This window comes from Glarea lozoyensis (assembly GCF_000409485.1).
Source record: "Glarea lozoyensis ATCC 20868 chromosome Unknown GLAREA10, whole genome shotgun sequence".
Lineage (NCBI taxonomy): Eukaryota > Fungi > Ascomycota > Leotiomycetes > Helotiales > Helotiaceae > Glarea > Glarea lozoyensis.
The window spans coordinates 1,098,117-1,115,747 of NW_007360984.1; the positions used below are offsets into that span (position 1 = coordinate 1,098,117).

Here is a 17,631-nt window from a genome sequence, read left to right on the forward strand (position 1 = left end):
AGGAAAGCTTTACAAGGAAAAGTAGGTCGATAAGATAAGCTGTGCTAATCTATCTGTATGCAGGTACACAAATCACGCCTAAGTTCTTATAGGTTACAAACAGATAGTAGTGCATTCAATACTTGGGAGGCTAGTCTACTCGAATTTACTCGCAAATGTGGAATGATAACAAAATACTCAGGTAACCTTCGCGGGCTACATATTCTACAACTCGAAATTACAGAAGCAATACATCTCTTCAAGTAAATTCCCCTTCAAATAGTTACCACTCTGTACCTAGGTGTATCTTCAAACGTTCTTCACCTTGCCAGTTGTAACATCGTAGACCCAGCCACTTACGGTCACGTTTGACCCAATCGCCTTGTTTTCTTTCAGCCACGCAACATCCTCTTTAACCTGTTCCTCCAAGTTCTTGAATGGGAGGAAGTCTCCTCCAAACTGGTCTTTCACAGCTGTTACAGCTTCTGGGCCTAGATTCTTCTCAACGATCGAGGTAGCATCGCTGTTCTGGAACGTGAGCATCCCGCAGCCAGTATGCTTAACCAGCAGTACCTCCTGTGTTTGAAGGAGCTGCTGAGAGATCACGATCGAACGAAGAGCATCTTTGGCAGACGCGCCTGCGTTGCGAATCACCTGACGGACTGTCAGTCCCAATACTCAAAGGGCTACTAGCTCCAGTCACTGACATGTGCGTCTCCAAGATCAATCCCAAAAGCTGCGGCTGGGTCAATTCGCGCGTCCATACAAGTTACTACGAATGTTAGATGAAAAAGAGCACGGAGATTAACGAGTACACACCAACTGTGTATCGCTTTCCAGGAGGAAGAGGCAAGTGGCCTTTATCGAAATTAGCAGCGTATGACTTATTCGAAGTGATGAGATTTTCTTGGACTGGAGTCGCCATGGTATGATATTTGCGAACGGGGTTCGCTTCCTTTTTATCAATTGTTGCTCGGCGTATGGTGTAGTACACTCATGTTAAAGAAAGGGTCGTATGGGAAGTGTAGCTTCTTATACACGAATAACAGCATTCTACTGTGTACAGTTGTACCGTACAAGGCTCTCGATTGCAGATCTAATCTCCTTCGGTCAGTGTAGACAAAGAATGGCTGGATTGCGCAATCGCAAACCCCTCTAAGTCGTTGAACGAGTCTGCTGGATCGGAATACTGCCACCCGGGATTGGGAAGCATGGCACCATATCTGGGCACCGGGCATCAGATACTAGATAGGTCATAGCTTACATGTCAATAAAGACACGGATCTAGGTAATGCTAGGTGGTATATGTTTAGTGAAGGATACTCATAATAAAGCCTCGAGGACAGAACGAGAGAGATGGCACGGATGGCAAACAGATCTCGGGCTGGTGGGCCGTGCTCACCCCGCATTCTGTCGGCTGGAAATCGGAGGGGCAAGGGCCTTAGTGACGGTCAGAACCGAGGGAACGGTGGATGTCAGATTCCAGATCCAGGACACTATGTTCTCGGATTAGGTCGGTCTTTTTCTGGGATGGGAGACTCACTAGAAGAAGAGACTGTTCATTGTGATGTCAATGAGGATATTCAAATCTCCAGCAATGAAGTAGCCGAGCTTATTTCTAGCATTCAAGAAGCCCAATATTACGACGCAGGTAGCATGGCGCCACTTACAGCTAGATCTTTGGTTAGTACTGATCATGCCCTTCAATGCACATACAGTGGAAAGAGTCTAATCTCACTCAGGCCGCGATTGCGAGACTCAGAGCATACAAACCACCTCCATTCCCCATATGGGATCGTTTACCACTCAGCCGCCGCGCCGCCGTTCTGATTCTTCTTTTTTCGGATAGGCGCGGTGATCTACGGGTGGTAATAACCATGAGATCTACTTCTCTGAGAAATTTCTCTGGTAATCTATTTTGCTTTCGGGCCGTCTATTTTCTAAGAGATTCCAGGACATGCGGCTTTCCCTGGAGGCAAGGCCGACATGATCACCGAAACCCCCTGGGAAACTGCGAGGCGTGAGGCATTCGAAGAAATTGGCCTTCCGCTCTCTTCTTCCTCCCTGCCAAAACCGTTCCGTCTAGAACATCTCTGCGAGCTTCCGCATTCCCTAGCTATGACTGGTCTGGCTGTAAGACCATGCGTAGCCATTCTCCATGCCGACCAAGCCGACGGCAACTCAGATGCAAGTGTGGAAGAAAACATGATACCCCGTTTAGATGCGAAAGAGGTAGCTGCTGTATTTTCTGCGCCTCTCCACAACTTTTTAGCCCCGAGTGATGAGACGCCGGAAGGAGAGAAGGCTGCGGGAAAGTGGTATGAAGGTAAATGGATTGAGTGGCATGAGGGCCCCTGGAGAATGCACACTTTTCAAGTTCCAATCACAAACCAGAAAGTCTCCAAACCTAAGGTCAGAGACGCCGGTCAATCGAGTATGGCGGAAGAAGATGAGGGCCCCGAACTAGAAAGATACAAAGTGTGGGGAATGACAGCTCGAATGCTTGTAGATGCTGCCAGGGTCGCATATGGCGAGGACCCTCAGTTTGAGGTAAGTCAGATAACTTCTATATTATTTTGAGCTGGTATTAATGAACTAGCACGATCTTCATATTGGAGATGAGAATATGATCAAAAACCTCTTTGCAATGGGCAAATTAGTCAAAAAAGCCCCAGGTGAGGTAGGGCTCGCAGAAGCAGATCTTAGAAAGTCTCGACTACCGGCTCCGAACTCAGAGTCAGATTCAAAGATTTAGAAGTTAGAACGTAATCATATAGTTGTATGTTAGCCTTACACATTGAGCAGTGAATAAAACCCAGCAACAATATTATCTCGTTAAGTAATCATTTCATTGCGAACGATATTTTTGCCTTTAAAAGTAGGCTACGCATAGAGAACACAGAAAGCAATAGTTCTATCAGGTCATCTCAAGCGAGATTCGCGCAGGTGGCTTTGCTTATGAGGATGAATATAGAAGTTCTCAAGAGACTCTTCTGATATCTACGATAAGCTACTATCTACAACTATCCATCTAAAGCCTTAATCTCTATCTCTAATGAATTCGCCTTTCTCTTCCATCTCATTCAACACACGATCCGCGACTCGAAAAGCTTCCATTCCAGCTGGCATACCGCAATACGCACTGTTCGAAGTATCAGCTGGCCAATCAAGAAAATCATGCTCCCTTTCAACAATATGTTGGGTCTTCAACTTACCTAGCTTGTAATAGCGTCTCCCGAATCTCAACCTCGCTAGCACCATTTCTCACCGCACCCCTCACATGAGTTCCCAATTCCGTCCATTTACTCAACGCCGTCAACATAACCAAATTAAGCAAACTTCTAGTCTTCAACTCTAGACCTGGGCGTGTCCATATAGTGCCCCACGCAGCTTCCTATCTCTCATTAATAAACTGTTTCTTATAATCAAAAGAACAGAAGAGGAAGAACATACCGTAGCATACTGCTGCAAAGGTCTCAAAAAATCACTACTCCCCGCTTCCAAAGCCTTCGCCACATACTCCTCTCCCACCACCCTCTTCCTCATATCATACCCGCGTCCATAAATAGTCTGATGCGCCGGATCATCCATATTATTCTCCGCAATATCAATTTCCTCCTTAGCACCTCCCATCTTCGCTCCTTTCTGTTTACTCATCTTCTTCTTCTGCTTCGGCGCTGGAGGCTGAAGTGACGTGTCAGCTGATACAATTCCTGGAATCCACTTGGAACTCGAAAAGATTGTGGGGAAATAGATGATGTACAGCATTAACAGCCCTCTGAACTAACGTCTCCCCCGCATACGCACTAGTCGCAGGCTGTGGCGCGTAGAAACTCCCCGTGGGAGGATCGCCTTCAAAAGCGCCGGCGCGATAAATCTCCAGATCTCCACTGTTCAGCGCTTGATTCTCCTCAGTGGTATTCTTATCCTTGTTTTTCTTGCGCTTGAGGAAATCCATTATCAGGGTTTACGTGATGAGGGTGAGGATGAGTAACCAGACACAAGTATGGGGTTAGCGGAAAAAGGTTTCTTTTCTCGACAAATGAAAAGGAGATGTGGCACAGCCAGGTATGAGATGCATCTGGGAGTTTTGCGGGGAACCCTGTTGCGTTGGGCATGGTTGATGTGAAGGCTCGATGCAGGCGAATGGGATCGGGCCGCATGGGGTTAGGGAGCAGGAACAGTAATTAGTTGTGGGCTAGGCGGAAGATGAGCTGGCTGGTCTTCTTAAATAGACGTCCTGCATCCTCATAGACGTAGATTTGTGAGTAGCTACCAGTCCAGGATTGATCAATCTCACAGCACAAGAGATTTCGTCGGGTTGACATTACAAGGAAGAAGGTAAAGTCGAATAGTAACTGTGTCACATCATATCGGAAGCGGGGTAAAGAAGGGGAATTGGTTTGTTTAAGTCTCCAATTATCGTTTATGATGCTAGTTTACATCTAGGAAAGGACACATCAAGGAAAAACCATTACCGCACTGTGCTCGCGAGAAGCAGAAGGGTACAGTCGAAACCAAATAAAACACAAAGCCCATAATGGCGATCAAATACTACCCGCCTCCATTGCTCGAAACTCCAAGCTCCATATCTATCGGTATCCATCTAAACGTCTAATCGCATCTCAAAGGACGACTCGTGTACGATCTAGGGTATAAATTAATTTGGTGAAATGTTTAGACGTTGGTTGGCTTCAATGTCATCTTCTCAGAGCCCTCAGCGAAAGGAACACCGAGTTCGAAAAGCTTGACGATGACGTTGGAAAAGTCCTTGAAGAAGAGCTCTTCATCCTTGGCGTACTTCTCGGCCCATTGCTTGAAGGTCTTATCGGTCACGATAGCCATATCAGTTGGAAGCATCATCAAGCTCCTGGTGGTCTTGTCCTCAAGCTGTTCAAGATGTCAGCAGTGGTTCTGCAACGGTGGGTATAATTGACATACCTGTTTAGGACCATTCCACTTCTTCCAGCTCCACTTCTCGTTCAACAGGAGTTTATAATACTCGTTGGTAACAACCGTTGGGGAGAAAGTCCATGGTCCCTCGTACCCACTGCGTGTCGTGTGGCATCGTCCCAAAGCGTGGGCTCCAGAAAGAGCAACAATTTCTTGGTCGTTGAAGCCCATTCGGTAGAAGATGTCTCTCAGGTGCTTGTTTCCCTGGGAAGCATCTGGAAGTCGTCCATCAGGAGTGCAAGCAACGATGTCCTTGTCATGTCTGCCAGGTCGATATGGGATGACTGGTCCTTGCATCTCTTGAATTGCGCAGACGCCAGAAAGAATCCAGAGATCGGAGTAGGAAATCCATGGGTGCTTCTCTACAGTGCATTGTCAGATGGGTTAACAGTCGATTTCAAAAGTGGGCTTACGTTTGACAGGCTCAAGGAAATCGCGAGCAGCAACCAGACCTGCATTGGCACCGTGGTCACCCTCAGGAGCGAATCTCATGGTAGCACCATTGCTTCCGCCAGTTCCAGTCTCCTTGTCGTAGGTTCCGCTGGCGTGCCATGCCAATCTCACCAAGACTGGTCCATAGCTTCCATCATCATAATCGTCCTTTTCTTCCAGTAGCTTCGCGATATCATCGTAGACTTTCTGGTAATCCTCTTGCTTTGGAGTGAAGATGCCTGCGGTCTCGCCTGATGAACCCTTAAGCAGACTTTCGCCGGAGTGGAGGTAGAAACCAGCACCACCCGCAAGAGCAAGGGCGCCGATACCGAGATAAAGTCCAGATGAGGATTTCGCTGCTGGCTCAGAGGCGTATCCGCGTCTCGATTGTTGGCGGAATGCCTGTCGAGGCAGGGTAAAGGCTGTGTTGCGAGCAGTTGTTCGCAGAGCTGCTCCTGATGGTCTCGTCTTGAGAGCCACGCGGGCGAATGTTCGTGTAGCGGAGGAAGACATACTGAAGATGGTATCCAGATACGTGATGTGGACCAAATGCGATGAGCAAAAGCTTCAAAGACTTGCGACAAGCTTCAGCTTAAACTTGGGAAGGGTGTTGTGTTTCTTAAAAAGAATCGAAGGTGAGAGTGAATGTCAATTATCTAGTCTTGTTGACACGCAGTGGCGACGACTAAGTAAATTATTCTTTTTTCGGACCCTGAACGGATAAGCACGGAATGCGCCGACGAACCCTGTGGGCCTACGGAACATTCTCGCGACAAAATCTGTTAAAGCACGGCACGACAAACGGGATTTGACTAGAATCTAGGGGTTTGATGCTAACAAATAACATGAATCGCTTCCCGAAGTATGCGCTGACATATTCATATTCAATTTGCCTATTTAGAAAGTACTGTGAGTCATGTTACTATAAAATTTGTATAGCTTGAGGCTCAAAAAGACCCTTGAAAAGAGACCTTGTGGCAACCGTTCATACCTGGACTCACTAGAAATACCTAGCTTGTGATTGGTCATATGGATTTGGACTTTCATTAGTCGGAATGTGAGCCGATCTCGGATCATTATCTTTCAAGATTTATGGCATCAAACGGGGAAAAGTAACGCCATATGAGCTTTGTAGTATACTTTTTCATACTGGTACTAGTTATTTAAGACTAGCATAGTTTCACCTCGACCACATTGAGCCTCTCGCGTGAGAGCGAATGTTGAACAAGTGATCCCTACATCTTACTTTTCTTTATATCCATCTCAGAAGGATTGCATGGTGGCAATAATGCCAATGATGCCGAGGTTGACGGATTTGCTACTCGCAAGCATGATTTACCACTCAAATATTTACCATCAAACGCTGAGCGATGTGCCCATGGAGGTGTTTTGATTCGTAGAGTGAATGAATTGCTGTGATGTGCTGTCCTATAGAAGATCATGAACTGTATCTTTGTTTGGGCGAGCCTTATGCTAAATCTGGCAATGGTTTTCCTTTACGGTCCCAAATGCCTGCAATCCAGCCCCAGCCTCCGTTGTGGCATAACATTCCATATTATGAAAAGGCTACAGCCTGACTTTAGTAAGAGTAACGACCCTCCAATTGGACGGCCTCCCACTTTTTTCAAATTGTAGTCGATCGCTGGATGATATCGTCCCTCCCCAGCGGCCGCGTCCCATCATTTAGTACCATTGCTTCTCGGTTTCGTCTTCTTATGATATCTTCTTCCGAGCTCTGGTCTCTTCGTCTCCGCCCCTCAACCAGCATTCCTTCCCATTCCTCTCCAGACGTCCCTTCACCGTTCGTCATCCTGACATCTCTGGCACTTGGAAGATCCCATTCAAAATCTAAAGGGAGTAATTTGTTCTTGCAAAGTTGCGACCGTCCATTTACGTCTCGAATTAGAGGTAACGTGAGCTCGTTCAACTGGTTCCGCGTCCGCAGCGATTCGAGGAAGTTGATTTGCCGTTCTCGGTCGTCTTCCCCCCAATGTTCCTTTGCTAGCCACCGCTCTACAAACTTGGCTTTGATTAGACTCTCCACCCCGAATTTCTCGACTAGCTGACCCAAGAGCAGCAAACACTCTTGCTCCAGGCTATCACGAAGCTGCCAGTTGTCCCACTCTTTGTCATACTTTGCATGTTCGTAATCTTTGAGGCTGTATTCTAGGGATTTGACGAGTGCAGTGTAAGTTTTAGGTTTGTTGAGTAAATGGATGGTAGCTGAATCAATGTAAGTTGACACTACTGTTGTGGAGTTAGAGGGAAGAACGTACAACTGTTTACGACATAGGTCAGACTTCGAATGCCTTTTTCTCTCGTGTCATAGTCCGGTCGAGTCGCGCAGTGGAGAATGGTGTTCAGCGCATCGTCATCGTGAAGTGCTCGTTCGCAAACGATGATTGCTGTGGTCTCTTGGATACAGTAGTTAGGGCTGTCCAGAAGCTTGTCAAGTGTTGAGACCTTCAAAGCATCCTCTACGTTTTGCGTAATATACTGAGGTTTGTTCTCGACGGGTGGTAGGATAGCATTATCGCGGTAATAAATTAGTAACTTGCGCATACATTTAAGAGCAACAACTGCTCCGATGCCAATTCCGAGCACGAAAAGTCTCTCCTGAGCGGCACGCGACAGCGCCGCCATCGTAAGAATATTTCATACGAGAAGGATCCTCAAAACAAAGTGAGTTTGTTATACTCAAGTATTTGGCAGCAAGTACTCAGCACAAGCCGGTACCTAACAGGTCGTCTGTTGACCGCCTAAATTCTGCCACATGTGCCACTTTATGGCGCTGCGATAAGCGATTAACCTGATAAAAATATTCTGGAGGGTCGGAAATTTCGCGCTGGATAGCACAACAATCGACTTGCGCAATGCCTCCCTCACAACTAAAAAGGCTGAAGGCATCTTTACGGGAGCAAGGCCTTGTAGGCCCGCAACAGTCAAAAAAGCAACGAAAACAAAATGCTCAAAATGGAGGGAACAAGGAGAAGCGAGTGGGAAAGAAAGTGGCTCTGGACGGAATTCGAGAGCAATTCAATCCTTTCGAATTTAAGATGTCTGGAAAAGCCCCAAAATTTGAGGTTACCACGAACCAAAACAAGTCAACTGCGACCGTTCGACGACCGGGCGTAGCGAAAGGTCTCGCTGAGGAGAGGGTAAGTTTTCGTGCTGCATATGATAATTTTTAGTTCTGACAATCTTCACAGCTCACTAAGGCGTATGAGGAAGATATGCGACGGCGTAAAAAGGTGGGAGGGATCGTAGACAAGCGTTTTGGAGAGAATGATCCTTCAATGGCACCAGAGGAGAAGATGCTGGAACGTTTTACACTCGAGAAGCAACGACACCACAAGCACTCGGCATTCGATTTGGAGGATGATGATATGGGAGAAGGACTCACTCACATGGGGAAATCTTTGTCACTGGACGCCCCAGCGCTTGTTGATGACTTCGATGAGGCAGGTTTGGCTCTATCAGACGCCGAAGACCATCCGTCTGACGAGGAACGACAAGAACGCAAACGACGTCGGTCCCTCAATGATGGTGAGGAAGATGAAGAGGAGCAGGACGATCGGCCTGAGAGAAAGAAATCTAAGCAGGAGGTTATGACCGAGTTGATTGCGAAATCTAAACTCCACAAGTATGAGCGGCAACAAGCGAAGGATGATGATGAAGACCTCCGGGAGGAACTAGATAAAGAATTATCAAATATTCATGCTCTATTACGCGGTATCGGTCCAAAATCGAAGTCAACACCGGCTATGGATACTTTAGGAATGAACCCAGACCGAGCTGCGATGTTAACTGGGGCCGACAAAATCAAATTTGACAAAGAGTATGATCTTAGATTACGTCAAATGGCCCAAGACAAGAGATCTAAACCCACGGAGAGAACGAAAACAGAAGATGAGAGGATAGCAGAGGAGTCGAGAAAATTGCAACAATTGGAAGAAAAGCGGCAGCGGCGAATGCATGGCGAGCCCCAGAGTAGCGACGAAGAAGATATCAACGACAGAGCCACCGCCGTCAATGATGATGATATGGACTACGAAGATGAGGACGAGGATGAGTTTGGTCTAGGGGCTGGTATAAAAGTTCGCCCTTCTAAGAAGCGTCCAACCATGGCAGAATTAGGTGTCGAGGATGAGGACGACTTTTTAATTGACGATGATCTGGTTGCTAGTGGATCAGATGTCGAGGAGATCGTATCAGAAGAAGATTCAGTTGACGAATCATTGGAAGCAGACGGCGACGACGACGGCGACCAGGATGCAGATTTTCTAGAGGGTCTCTTAACGGAAGAAGAAGCCAAGCGACCTGAATTTCTCACGGGTGCAAATGCTCCAATCAAAGAAATCGAATTTCCCGAAAAAAACGGTGTCAATGGAAACCTGGCATACACTTTCAAGTGTCCAGAATCGCATGAACAGCTACTCGAGATTACAAAAGGCATCTCGTTGCTTGATCTTCCAACAGTTGTACAACGTATCAGAGCGCTATACCATCCCAAACTCAACAGCGACAACAAAAGCAAATTATGTAATTTTGCTATATCTCTCATCGATCACATCTCATATCTTGCAAATCAATCGAAATTGCCACCCTTCTCAGTTCTGGAGACTCTAATCCGGCACATCCACTCATTAGCAAAAAGCTATCCCAAAGAAATCGCCAACTCTTTCCGAAGCCATTTGGAGCAATTTAACGAATCTCGATCGCTATCACCAACTCCTGGTGATTTGATAATACTGACAGCCATTGGAACCGTTTTCCCCACTTCCGATCATTTTCACCAAGTCGTTACTCCTGCCCTCCTGACTATGGGTAGATACCTCGCTTTGAAGATTCCTCAGAATCTTTTCGATTATGCTGTTGGAGCATACATGTGCACATTGTGCCTGCAATATCAAATATTGTCGAAGCGATACATTCCGGAAGTGATAAGTTTCATCGAGAATAGTCTTTGTACTCTGGCACCTTCTAGAATGCTGATTTTGCCCGGAAACTTTCCATATCACGAGCCTAAAACATCTGTACGTATAGCAGAAGTTTTGAAATCAGGACGACAATTAAGGTTCTCGGACTGCGTCGCTCAAGAGCGCTCCAAAGCGGAAGGGGAATCACTCAAAGTAGCTCTCCTAGATACAAATCTTTCTCTACTTGGAGTCGCATCCGAAACATGGTCTGGAAAGGCTTCTTTCACCGAGATTTTCGAACCGAGCTTGAAGATACTCAAGCATCTGGGAAACAAGACTTGCCGGCCCTTGTTACCGTCTAATACTCAGAAGTCTCTCACATCATTGACTAAAAAAATCACCACTGCTCTTTCCAACTCCGTTCTCAATCAACGCCCCTTGGAACTGCATCACCATAGGCCACTCGCCATCAAAACATCCATACCCAAATTTGAAGAGACATTCAACCCTGATAAGCACTACGATGCCGATCGCGACCGTGCGGAAGCTGCCAAACTCCGCAAGGAATATAAACAGGAGAAGAAGGGTGCCATGCGAGAGCTTCGTAAAGATGCGGCTGTGGTTGCAAGGGAAAGCCTGCGGGAGAAGAGAGAAAGGGATGCTGCCTATGAGAAAAAGTATAAGAGACTCATCGCTGAGATTCAGGGTGAGGAAGGACGAGAGCAGAATACGTATGCGAGGGAGAAGGAGTGGAGGAAGAAGGGGAAGAAATAAGTCCTCTACGACTAGTTTGTGTGGTATGATACTCGATATAGCGCTCACTGCCTATAACTTTGAATATGTCCAGACTGCTGTTAATGTAACGCTTGAATTGATACCCGAAATTACTGGACGACGGTTTCGTCTGAGCATGTTTGCGGGGATGTCTTCCTATTGATACCTGGTTTACTAGTTTTGACACCTGGCATCTTATGAACGTGAGCTTAGGAAGATGATAAACGTCCATCGAACTTTTGGGTTTTGGTACTGCAAGAGCCATAATCTTTTTGCAATCTAATTCAAATAGCCATCAGCTACCCTTCTAGAATACTGAACTTTTGCTAAAAAAAAAACATGAATAGTCGGATAATCAAACATTCCCAGCGCGTGCAGTAGACCATTTCCGAGATACCTGTGGACGATGAGATCCAAAATTCTAAGAAAAGCAAATTCAGTTTCTGTTATAGGTTGAGACAAACAAAGCATTTCTATCATATTTTGAAACCTAGTCTAAACAATCTAAATCATCTTTTGATGTATCTATGCCCAATTTCAAAGCAGCCTCCACTGCCTTCTAGTGATTGCACCTTGAAATAATACCCCAGTGAGATGTATTGAGTGAACGCCATAGCTAAAATCTAAACACCCGCCGTGTGAAAATTTCCGCTGACCTGCCCTGTAGGCGTCAGACATTGAGTACCGAATCCATTAGGTTGAGGGGGTTGACTGGGAATGCAATAAGTGGAAATCGAAGAAGTCCCGTAAATGCGGCTTTCAGTCCTATTCCAGATTAGTGAGGCCCTTTTTTCTAGAGGCAATGAGGGTGAGTTTACCCAGTAGTACAACTGGTTACAAGTTCTCCAATAGTTAAAGTCCGGTCAACAAATGTGAATGTGGTTCTCCCATCAGCGCAAAATGTAGGCTCGGTGGAGTATATGTCTCCTGTTCGGACGCATTGGGTACGGCTTGTTGAGTTGGAGTCGTCGCTGAATGAGAAGTATACAGCGGCTGGTTTTGGATTGCCTGTTGCGGGTGTGAAAGTTGAGAAGCCATTAATGGTAAATGTTGTTGGGGAAGTACATGTGTCTTTCGGGAGAAGCGTTGGAAAGGCGGATGTAGATGAAAGAGACGAGAGGATGAACAGTATGATCGAGGATGTATACATCTTGAGATTGGATTGTTATGATGTGAAATTGTTGAAAATATTTTGTGTTGTAGTCGAAATTTAGCCAACTTGACACGAGCGTATAAGGGTCTGAGAAGTCTAGAGATAAAATGGTTTCAAAGACACAATGCAAGGCTTTATATCTCCAACTTTGAACTTGTACTACATGCCTTTCTGGTTTATCAGCCTGCATCATGCCGCCCACTCAAATCCTTCAAACCGACTTAACCATGGTTCGGGCCTCAGCTCAAGCTTCTCTGCAGCAAAGGGCTTCAGCTACCAACATTGAATGAGGTGAGACCTAGCCGGCTACCGCACTTTGATTACGAGTTTTAGCAAACTTCCCTGCTGCAGTTAGAGGATCACCAACAGTCAAGTGAAGTTGTACAGATTCCACCTCTTCGTATTTTTCTTAACGGAGTTAACACGAGGAAGCATGCCATCAGCCAAAGATTTGAAATTTAGAAGGCTCTTGACACAATGTTGTACTTACTAGTTGAATACGAAGAGGCGAACGGTAAGACGCATGGCGGTCTTAGTAGAAAGCTTCGGTGATACCAATGTGGAAACTGCCAGGATATAAAGTGTTCTCTAGAATACGATAACCGTACAGCAACGTTACGAAGTTCCATCTCCAATCAGACGTAGCAATTGACTAGTCACTCTGTGAGATACTGGTAAGCATTTCATTCTATATTGTAGTTCCCCAGTCATAACGTTTAATATTGCTCGTTGTGGCAACAATGCCGGTTATGAGAGCCGTAAAGTTCGACAAGACGAAGCTAATAAGCTAAGAACCGAGGAATTAAGATGAAGAGCTTATCGAAGGCATGAAGAAACGTGAAGGCAGATTAATTTATCTGAGCATATACGAAAAGTTGATTAAAATAACATAAACGTAGAGGCTTCAATGAGGGATAGCGGGAGTCGCTGCGGGATTATCCGTGCACGGCCCCTTGAATTCAACACAATCCAGTCAACACGTGATCACACAAATCGTAAGCGAGTTTAGAGCAAATTCCATCTCGAACTTTTGCGACTTCGAATTTCCCCTCCACGACAACATCCAACGACAACCACGCCAAACAAATAAAATGGCAGCAACCAAGGAACGCAGCGGCCTTGCCGTTGGCACCAACAAGGGCCACGTACGTTAATTACACTTCATCGCCCGTCTCACCTCTTGGAGGATCTCGTCTTTTCTTGCAAAGATGATGATGGACTCAACGGGCTAATTTATCGATTTGCGATTGTGTAGAAAACCGAAGTCAGAACTGTCAAGCCAAGAGTCAGCAGAACCAAAGGTCACTTGAGCAAGCGCACTGCTTTCGTCAGAGAGATCGTCAAGGAGGTTTCTGGGTACGTCGCAAATCTCAGTTACAGATGTGGATATTTAGGATGAAGGCTAACCTCTACTTTCAATAGTCTCGCACCATATGAGCGTCGTGTTGTCGAGCTCCTCCGTAACAGCAAGGACAAGCGTGCCCGTAAGCTCGCGAAGAAGAGGGTATGTTTCTCGGTCGCCAAAATATCCTACATACTTAACCAAGTCCTGACATTTTAAATAGCTCGGTACATTCGGCCGTGCTAAGGCGAAGGTCGACGAGTTGCAGCGTGTTATCGCCGAGTCGAGAAGAGCTGGTCACTAAGCTTCTCGCATCACTTCCACCTTCTGCGGTTGTGATCTTGAACGGATTGTGATGGGGCCTGGAGTTGTATGATTGAAAAGGAAAATGCATCTTTCATGATACCCAAGAGTATCGAACCTCATTCGAGATGATTAGCAACACCAGCGTCATATATCTGAGAAATTGAACAACTTCAAATATCATATTCTGTGTCTGATCTTTTTTGAAGAGCGTACATACTGCGGTTAAAGGTCTAGTTTGCCTGATATTATCTACTAATCGTAAGATATTCTCCCTAAACAACCTTCGGTCCTGCCATTTAAACTATTGACTGAGAACATTCTCGGAACCGAATTATATGAACTGATTATTTTCATCTCGCATTCATTGTATACAACGGCCCGCGAAAATAAATCGCAAGGTGAACATACTCAGCATCAGTAGCCCAAATCATCATTTATTCGGGTTTGTCTTTTGACGGGCCATGACAGCAATGACTTCTGTAAACAGACAACTCCTCGCTATGCCCTCTATTCTAAAATGCCAAATAGGTGCTTCCCTTCCCCCAATACCAACAAATTCACAGACAATCGCTACATCATGAACTCCTCGTCACTTCTTCCCAAGCCCTTTAAACCACTTCGGCATCCCCTTCACCTTAGCAGCAACATCTTGGCCTGCCTTCTCCATAGTGTCACCAATTTTGGATCCACTCGATTGTGGAAGAAGGGGTCGAACTTCTGGCACAGGTATTTCCTGAGCTTTCTCATCGAACTCCGGTTTCAATATTGGTGCTTTCTTTGCAGCAGGGTTGACTCCGTCCTCCCACACGAAGTTAATTAGCATTCGAGCATCAAACTTCAGGTCCTTGATAAGCTTTTTCTTATCATCTTTGGGCACAGTTTGTACACCCTTACCATTCCAAACAAGCTTGAACGGCTGGTCACCTGCACGAATGACATTCGATACATATGTATACAAATCAGCTCCTGTCTCATCTGCCTTGAAGGGTGAGACGATAGTCGCTTGATCTGGGAACCTGATTTTGACAGAGACTTCTTTCGCTGCTGCTAGTTTTGCAGCCTTCTCTTTCTCTAGCCTCTCTTCTTCAGCATTAGATAACAGTCGCTTATTATGTGAACTATTCTTTAGACGATCTTGATGTAATTTGGCGTGTACTATCGATGGCTCGAAATCATCATCCTGGACCGGTTGCAAAGCAGCTTTTGGCGTATCTGAGCTTGGGGGAGAGTATATTGAGATAGGACGCTGACCAGGACCCAGAACGTCCTCTTTAATCGCCTCTGATGTCGATGCGGCTGCTGATGGTTCTGGTGGTTGTGAAGCGTCAGTCATTTCAACGTCGCCAGCGACACCTTTATTGGTTGGAGGGGTCTCAACGTCGCCAGTAACACTGTCAATAACATTTTGTGCTTCTGCCGTTTCTCCTTCTTTCGCATCAGACTCCGCCTTAGCCGCCGCTTCTGCCTCTGCCTTCTCCTTTGCTGCGGCCTCCTTCTCTGCCAGCTGCTTGAAATGTGCACTAATCTCGCCTCGTGCTTCCTCCAGAGGCGTTGTCGTTCGTGAAAACTTCAATTTAATAAGTCCAGTTCCGCTGTTAAATCCTAACTGCGCAAGCGTCTGTTGGAGTTCTTCAAAAGATGAAAATTCCCTCGCCATGAGTTGGACCACCGGCTTCTCATAGAAAATCTTCGCTTCCAGCACATTCCCATTCTCGACCTGGCTAACCCCTCGCGCCGTAAAATTAAAGTTGTGCTCAGGTGTGTTCTCGAACTTCCGCAATATAAGCCATAGTGTGGTGTCGCTTGGGAATTTATCTGTCAATCGGCCATTTGGAACACTTGAAGAATATACATCTGGAAGTTGGAGGGCAACAGAAACCACTGAAGGTGATCGAGAGGCGACTACTAGTTCGAGTTTCGCGCCAGAGACGAGGCCTGTTTGGCGGTATGTTCTGGAGAGATCCACTGGCTTGCCTTTGTATCTAGTAATTGTCAGTGTGGTTATCCATGAATCTGTTGAAAAATGGCACATACTTGAGTGTATAATTGGCCGACTTGACTCCAAACTTTCGGCAGGCCTCACCCAGAACATCTGTCATATATATTCCTGGCGTAACCTTCACCGTCTGCCTCCGGAAAGCTGTGTCTGTGACTACCACATGAGAAGCCATGCTGGTTGAGTGCGGCCGGCGCAAGTTTCGTAGAACTAAGTTCTTCAACGTCCGTGGGTATATTTGACTCAGATGCGACTTGAAAGGCGTATGTTCTTTAAAAGAAAGTTAAAGTGTTGTTGACTTGGGGTTTGTAAGATGCTGTTGGAGAGTGGCGGGGTTCTTTCCTCTTCTACAGCCTCGTCGGTTTCGAAGACTCGCTCAGAAAGAGGTGTTTTGTAGAATATTTGTTGTTTTGACGGGGGTCGATTTTCAACTACAGACTCGAGACAGAATAAACTGTTAAGGAAGAAGGAAGTCTCAAATTTAAGGAGAATTGACTTCTTGTTATAACATACGAGTCCATCGCTTGGGTGCCTGAATCACTGTAATAATTGGTCAAGATGGTCCAAGCTTCCTGAGAGCTTCGTTTGACGCGACAGCCGTGTCTACCTTGCAGGTGTACAACCTCGTCCAGTCGAATAATCAATTCCAAGTCCCCCAACCATCCACAATCGCCAGTAACAAAACTCTCGCCTAGGTCGCAGAGATTTTGTCGATATCCCCAATCCTACACAACCTCAATCGAGATTAACATATCAAAATGGTAAGCTCAGTCAATGCGAAAACGGATATCAACAGTAGCTAATCCTCATCTTTAGAGCTCCCCCTTCTCCATCAGTACGATCTTCCTCCCCTCGAAACCTTCCCGTCTAACAAATCCTAGATGGTGGCGCCTGCGTAGCGATGGTAGGCAAGGACTGCGTAGCCATAGCATGCGATCTCCGACTCGGACTCCAAGCCCTCACCGTATCCAACAACTTCCCCAAGATCTTCTCATACGGCGACGTCTATCTGGGTCTCACCGGTCTCGCCACAGACGTATCGACCGTCAGCGACCTCTTCCGTTATAAAGTAAACATGTACCGGCTCCGCGAGGAACGCAACATCTCGCCTAGCACAATGGCAAACCTAGTGTCCAGTTCGCTGTACGAGAAGAGATTCGGTCCATACTTCGTAAGCCCGGTTGTTGCGGGGATCGACCAGAAGAGTGGGAAGCCGTTTATTTGCGGATTTGATAGTATCGGCTGTATCGATTTTGCAAAGGATTTTATTGTCAGCGGAACGGCGAGTGATCAGCTTTTTGGTACTTGTGAAGGTCTATGGGAACCAGATTTGGTATGTGGCCCATGGAGCGAAGAAACTTTGCCTTTGAAGAGAGGCGATGCGAAAAGGGGATGAAGCTAATTGTGATACTTTACAGGGACCAGAGGACCTCTTCGAGACTATTTCGCAGGCACTTTTGAACGCAGTTGACAGAGATGCGCTATCAGGTTGGGGAGCTCACGTTTATGTTATCGAGAAAGACAAGGTCACCAAGCGGTTATTAAAGGGTAGACAGGATTAAGATGGCCGTTCTGGTTGGGTTGGAGAGTTTCAGAGCAGAGCTGGCGTCGAGTTCGCTTTGTGTAGTATTAGATTTCGCATAGACCTTGGTGTTGGGAAGCGAATGAACATGACATGGTCACAAAGAATACCACGCTCCATCGAACACTTGACAGGTGTTCTAAAAATATCAAATATTCATAAATAGGTACATCTGTATTGTCTATGGTATATAAT

The 17,631-nt window shown here is 46.1% G+C and overlaps 9 protein-coding genes across 9 annotated transcripts; 4 read left to right on the top strand and 5 right to left on the bottom strand.

Moving 5' to 3' along the window:
* Positions 1–288: 288 nt before the first annotated feature.
* GLAREA_05401 (beta-carbonic anhydrase, cab) lies at positions 289–904 on the bottom strand (the record flags this gene model as incomplete). Its single annotated transcript, XM_008078690.1, has 3 exons — positions 289–633; positions 687–751; positions 799–904. The coding sequence occupies 3 exons, from the start codon at positions 902–904 to the stop codon at positions 289–291; spliced, it is 516 nt and encodes a 171-aa protein (XP_008076881.1).
* Positions 905–1,335: 431 nt separating this feature from the next.
* Positions 1,336–2,734, top strand: GLAREA_05402 (Nudix; the record flags this gene model as incomplete). The annotated part of the gene is made up of 4 exons (XM_008078691.1): positions 1,336–1,662; positions 1,722–1,887; positions 1,934–2,529; positions 2,579–2,734. The coding sequence occupies 4 exons, from the start codon at positions 1,336–1,338 to the stop codon at positions 2,732–2,734; spliced, it is 1,245 nt and encodes a 414-aa protein (XP_008076882.1).
* Positions 2,735–3,018: 284 nt separating this feature from the next.
* Positions 3,019–3,937, bottom strand: GLAREA_05403 (AhpD-like protein; the record flags this gene model as incomplete). Its single annotated transcript, XM_008078692.1, has 4 exons — positions 3,019–3,121; positions 3,195–3,373; positions 3,433–3,663; positions 3,743–3,937. The coding sequence occupies 4 exons, from the start codon at positions 3,935–3,937 to the stop codon at positions 3,019–3,021; spliced, it is 708 nt and encodes a 235-aa protein (XP_008076883.1).
* Positions 3,938–4,656: 719 nt separating this feature from the next.
* On the bottom strand, positions 4,657–5,877 carry GLAREA_05404 (Heme-dependent peroxidase; the record flags this gene model as incomplete). Its single annotated transcript, XM_008078693.1, has 3 exons — positions 4,657–4,869; positions 4,921–5,294; positions 5,346–5,877. 3 exons carry the CDS (start codon positions 5,875–5,877, stop codon positions 4,657–4,659), a joined length of 1,119 nt encoding a protein of 372 aa, XP_008076884.1.
* Positions 5,878–6,988: 1,111 nt separating this feature from the next.
* On the bottom strand, positions 6,989–8,007 carry GLAREA_05405 (uncharacterized protein; the record flags this gene model as incomplete). Its single annotated transcript, XM_008078694.1, has 2 exons — positions 6,989–7,587; positions 7,641–8,007. The coding sequence occupies 2 exons, from the start codon at positions 8,005–8,007 to the stop codon at positions 6,989–6,991; spliced, it is 966 nt and encodes a 321-aa protein (XP_008076885.1).
* Positions 8,008–8,237: 230 nt separating this feature from the next.
* On the top strand, positions 8,238–11,057 carry GLAREA_05406 (uncharacterized protein; the record flags this gene model as incomplete). The annotated part of the gene is made up of 2 exons (XM_008078695.1): positions 8,238–8,522; positions 8,574–11,057. 2 exons carry the CDS (start codon positions 8,238–8,240, stop codon positions 11,055–11,057), a joined length of 2,769 nt encoding a protein of 922 aa, XP_008076886.1.
* A 2,244-nt stretch (positions 11,058–13,301) lies between these two features.
* On the top strand, positions 13,302–13,856 carry GLAREA_05407 (60S ribosomal protein L36 (TRP36); the record flags this gene model as incomplete). The annotated part of the gene is made up of 4 exons (XM_008078696.1): positions 13,302–13,355; positions 13,466–13,566; positions 13,633–13,714; positions 13,776–13,856. 4 exons carry the CDS (start codon positions 13,302–13,304, stop codon positions 13,854–13,856), a joined length of 318 nt encoding a protein of 105 aa, XP_008076887.1.
* Positions 13,857–14,447: 591 nt separating this feature from the next.
* Positions 14,448–16,029, bottom strand: GLAREA_05408 (Ubiquitin-like protein; the record flags this gene model as incomplete). The annotated part of the gene is made up of 2 exons (XM_008078697.1): positions 14,448–15,840; positions 15,893–16,029. The coding sequence occupies 2 exons, from the start codon at positions 16,027–16,029 to the stop codon at positions 14,448–14,450; spliced, it is 1,530 nt and encodes a 509-aa protein (XP_008076888.1).
* A 583-nt stretch (positions 16,030–16,612) lies between these two features.
* GLAREA_05409 (N-terminal nucleophile aminohydrolases (Ntn hydrolases)) lies at positions 16,613–17,416 on the top strand (the record flags this gene model as incomplete). The annotated part of the gene is made up of 4 exons (XM_008078698.1): positions 16,613–16,615; positions 16,671–16,689; positions 16,736–17,187; positions 17,273–17,416. 4 exons carry the CDS (start codon positions 16,613–16,615, stop codon positions 17,414–17,416), a joined length of 618 nt encoding a protein of 205 aa, XP_008076889.1.
* Between the last annotated feature and the right edge of the window lie 215 nt (positions 17,417–17,631).